This window comes from Orycteropus afer, unplaced genomic scaffold (genome assembly GCF_000298275.1).
Source record: "Orycteropus afer afer isolate SDZICR_OR568_19922 unplaced genomic scaffold, OryAfe1.0 scaffold00368, whole genome shotgun sequence".
In the NCBI taxonomy this organism is placed as follows: Eukaryota; Metazoa; Chordata; class Mammalia; order Tubulidentata; family Orycteropodidae; genus Orycteropus; species Orycteropus afer.
Genome location: NW_006921955.1, coordinates 1024587 through 1029161, shown reverse-complemented (window position 1 = coordinate 1029161; position 4575 = coordinate 1024587). Strand labels below are relative to the sequence as shown.

The 4575-nt window shown below is 40.0% G+C and overlaps 1 protein-coding gene across 1 annotated transcript in view; it reads left to right on the top strand.

The window, feature by feature from the left end:
• IARS1 (isoleucyl-tRNA synthetase 1) overlaps nt 1–4575 on the top strand; it is a 168781-nt gene that overhangs the window by 27751 nt on the left and 136455 nt on the right. Inside the window, exons 7-8 of the mRNA XM_007953003.2 lie at nt 2189–2276; nt 2547–2607. Coding sequence (XP_007951194.2) covers nt 2189–2276; nt 2547–2607 — 149 coding nt within the window. The remainder of the gene's footprint in view (nt 1–2188; nt 2277–2546; nt 2608–4575) is intronic.

Sequence of the window (4575 nt, the reverse complement as noted above, 5' to 3'; positions counted from 1 at the left end):
GATGTTGTTGTTATGTGCCGTTGAGTCAGACCTGACTCATAGTGACCCCTCCTTGGGTTTCCGAGGCAATATCACTACGGAAGTAGATTGCCACATCTTCCTTCCGAGGAGTGGCTGGTGAGTTTGAACCGCCAGCCTTCTGATTAGCAGTCAAGTGCCTTAGGCACTAAGCTACCAGAGCTCAAACTGGTTTGATCGGGATGGGCAAATTAGAAATTAGCTCTCTAAAATGTGGTGAGATAAAGGCAGGAAGTGGCTGGCTTACACACTTTCATGGGTGTAGTTATTCTTAACTGATTTTGAAGGGGATGTGAATTTTTGATGTATAAAAGGGATAATGGCTAGAAAAACCAGGGGGTGGCCTGCAGTGTAGTAAATTACTTAGTGTGGCTTTTCTACCGATAAGTCTTTGTAAACTCCATGGTGGAATTTGCCATGAGCAACTGAGGAGCTCTTGATTGCTAAAGTTATTGACCTGGGGATATTTCTGTTGAGCAGTGGCACAAAGCATTGTTCTAGGAAATTCGCTGTCTCTGAGGTGCTTAGAATTCTGATGTTATGATTGGTTAGTTTGGCCACTCTGCCAGGCTCAAATGGAGGCCACCTAGAGGCAGAGGAAATCTTTCTGATTGCTGGCTGAGAAGGACATGCTTCTGGAAGAAATGTACTCCCGAGAGACACAAGCTGCTGAGAAGGAGACAGAAGAGACATGCATTGCTGAGAGAGACATGCACTGCTGGAAGAGAGATTGTGAGAGACTGCTGACTGAGAGACAATGGGCTGAGAGAGACTGAGCATTGTTCCTGAACTGGAAGCCTGGTGCTTCCCTATTAAACCCCATTATCTATGAGTTCTGTGTGGCCACTGCAGCAAATCATTGAACCCAGCAAAAAGATGGTGGGTGCTGTGGGAAGAACGGTTTGTGTCAGGGTTTATGAAAGGACTAGAGGAAGGCAGCATGTCTGGCCTCACAGGAGTTGGCCTTTGGCTATTGATGGTGATTCTGTCTTCCTCTCTGGGGATTAGAGGATGTTGGAAGATGTGGCCTCCTTACCTCTTTGGCAAGTGGTCATTCTGGAACAAGCCTGACTGCCTTAGGAGCCATCTGACTGAGATTTCAAATACCCTTTTTTTCTACTTGTATTTTATTTTTGTGTTTAAGAGACCATACATCTTGAGTTTCATTCAGAAAATGTAGACTCTCCTTTTAAGAAGAAAGTTCTTGTGATGTCAGAGCTCAGTGAGTTGCAGCTTATTATAAGCAGTTTTTTAGTGAATTGCAAAGACCTTAGCAGTGATTCTTAGTTTCTTATTTTTCTTATAGTAAACTGAATATGTGACATGTTGTTAGTTGCTGTCAGGTCAATTCCAATTCCTGGCAACTTTGTTATATAGTAAACTGCTCCTTAATGTTTTCAAGACTGTGACTTTTTAGAAGCCATTTTCCTGGCCTGCCTTCTAAGACACCTCTGGGTAGGTTCAAACTGCCAGCCTTGTGGTTAGTAGTTAAGTGCTCCCAGAGATACATATAGTAAAAGGATATAAATTTCCCTATTGTTTATAGCAGGAGCTCTGATAGCATAGTGCCTAAGGCACTTGACTACTAACCAGAAGGCTGGCGGTTCAAACCCACCAGCCACTCCTTGGAAGGAAGATGGGGCAGTCTACTTCCATAGTGATACTGCCTCGGCAACCCATGGAGGGGTCGCTGTGAGTTGGGTCCAACTCAGCGGCACATAACAACTACACTTGTTTATAGGAGTGATAATTTGAAAACCATTTTTGCTGGAACTGTAACTTGTACCTCTACAAAATGAGTTACTTTAGAGCTATTTTAAAGAATAAAAAGTTTTGTTATGTGCTAATCAGTGGAAAAATGGTTATGTATATTAAATGAAAAAAAGTTGCAAAATATTCTGGAGTATTATCCCTGAACTATTCTTTAAAAAAAAAAAAGAATGTACATATATAAGGTTCTCTGGTGGTACAGTGGTTAACACATTTGGCTGTTATCTTTTCTATGTCTTAAAAGCAGTTTACTGTAGTGTTTTTTGCAGTATTCCTTTGTGAGTACTACACTCACTTGATGTGATATAAGAACTCACAGATAAAGCATACCTGATGATTATCTTTAGAGTAAGTGAAATTCTGAATATTACTGAAGTCCACCTTACCCTTGCTTTCATAGATACTGTCAAAGGAAAATTATTCATTTTAATGGAAGCCAGATTATCAGCCCTCTATAAAGGGGAGAATGACTATGAGATCCTTGAAACGTGAGTACACAGATTTGTCAGTGTGTATGTGTGCATGCACATATGCATGTGCTTAGCTTTAAAAAAAAGTTAAAAGCTATATTACCAAAAAGTTACATTTTTCATGTTTAGTTTTTAAGTACTCTGTTGTTCTCAATTGAATACATCATGTCAGCATTAGTAACTAAACAGTAGGTAAATCAGAGAAGAGTGATAGTGATTTGAAGTGGCTGCAGCTGATGTGATTTGATCATTTTTATTTAAATGTAAGTTGACCTTTCTTCTTCCTAGATTTCCTGGTGTCTATCTCAAAGGCAAGAAGTACAGGCCATTGTTTGACTACTTTGTGAAGGTAAGCTCAGGGTTTGCATCCTCAATGGCTTCTCACAATCCATTATTTGATAAATGGCACAATGTAATGAATATTTATATTTTCTTATTGGTTATTTTGTTTGTGTGAGTGTGCACGGATCCAAAAATCTATTTAAGTATTAACGAAATTAAAGTATAAGTTTAAAATAAGAGCAAAATGTGTGTGAAGCGAAATGGAGTTCATATAAAGGAAGTTGTTATAAGTCTTGGGTATAAGATTATAATCCACCCTCCATATATGTTCAATGGGGTTATTCCGCTAGATTAATTTTCATATCATTAGAAGTGAAACTTGGAATTAAAACCCAGTATAAAACATTTGGTTACTTTTCTTGCTTGGTTTGCCATGGAACCAGAATTTGGTTAATGCAGTTGAACTCTTGAAAGTTGGATTCCAACCAGTGTCTCACATCTATCTCTTATGTACCTTGTTTTCCATTTTTCTTATCTGAAATATTACAGTAGTATCTGAGTTAATGGTCTCATACTTCCTTTTTTCTTACTGCTGCCAGGTGGATTCTCTTCCGCTCTGACCTCTCCTAATCCCCTCTTTGACCCTCAGTTATTTGCTGTGTGTGGTGAATTGCTTGATGTAGCCCTTCTAGCCATTGTCCTCCATTTTGTGATGTATTGTAAATCCTAATTATCCATGCCTGTTTAAGGTGGTGTGGTAGTTAAGGTCGTGTGTCAACTCAGCTCGGCAGCTGGTAGTATCATACCCTATGATGACTGGCAGTCCACTCAGTGGTGGGATTTGCTGTGATTAACTGCAGAGCTGCTGATTGTTAAAGTCATCCGCTTGGGTTATTTCTGTTGGAGCAGCACAAGTGGGATATATCTTGAGTCCCATTTTGCTGGAGGGTATAACTCAAATCACCACCCTTAGCTTCCTTGAGGGTATGCCTATGAATCTTCTGGGAAGGTTCACCCTCTTGCTCCAGTTCTGTGTTTTGGCTCATCATCATCTCACCCCTGCATTTGGGACAGCAGCCATCATCTGATTGCTGATTGAGATTCGTCAAACCCCAAGAATTGGGAGGATCCTCAAGACATACTTACAGACCTGGGACTTGCCAGCCTGCAAGCCTCCACCACCAGTATGTGAGATGATTTCTTGGGTGTCTGTGAGTTCTGTGAGGTGTTACAGCAAAACAGAGCCCTAAGATGTGGGAGATTACTGAGAGGAGGAGGAGTTAACATCTGAAATGATAGAGTGGCACGGTAGTTTGGAGATTTGGGACATCTTTAACCTTTGCCTCATGGGGACCGGCCTTTTGCTGATCTTTCTAAGAGAAATTGTTCAGTTTGTGTTGGCAGATTGTCCAGATTGTGTCACTGTGTTCAGGACATGGGTCCTTGCATGGTTTTCTTCACCTGGCCACACAATGGACCTGCTTCCTGACCATATCTCTTAGTGTTGCTTTAAACTTATCTTTTTCACTTAAACTGCTGTGTGTGCCTTAATTTTCATCCTATTTAAAAAATCCCTGGCTTTTCTGTAACGTCGTATTTGCTGGCGTTCAGCCCACCCTTCAAGTTTAAACTCAGATGCCATCTGAAAAATACATTTTCTGAAATGCTTCTTGTTTTCCCTCTGAAAGATATTACTGTATTTTCGTGTATCTCAGTAGATTTTGTTTTATGTTTCATTTACATTTACGTGTCTTAAATCTCTTCCACTAGATTAATGACTCTTAATTTTTTTGAGTAGCAGACAGTTTTGAGAATCTGAGGAAGGTTAAACCTTTCAGAAAAATGTATAGGGACTCTGGTCCTGGGTTCAGAGTGCCTGCACTAAATAAGAGCTTTGGGGGTAGTCAGAGGTCTTTCTGTAATATGCTTTCAGCATGTACTGAATTAAGCTGAATAATACCTCTTCCTTAAATTACTTTCCTGAAATATGTAGGATTTTCAGTAAGGTTTTTTTGTTGTTTTTCCTTTTTTTTTT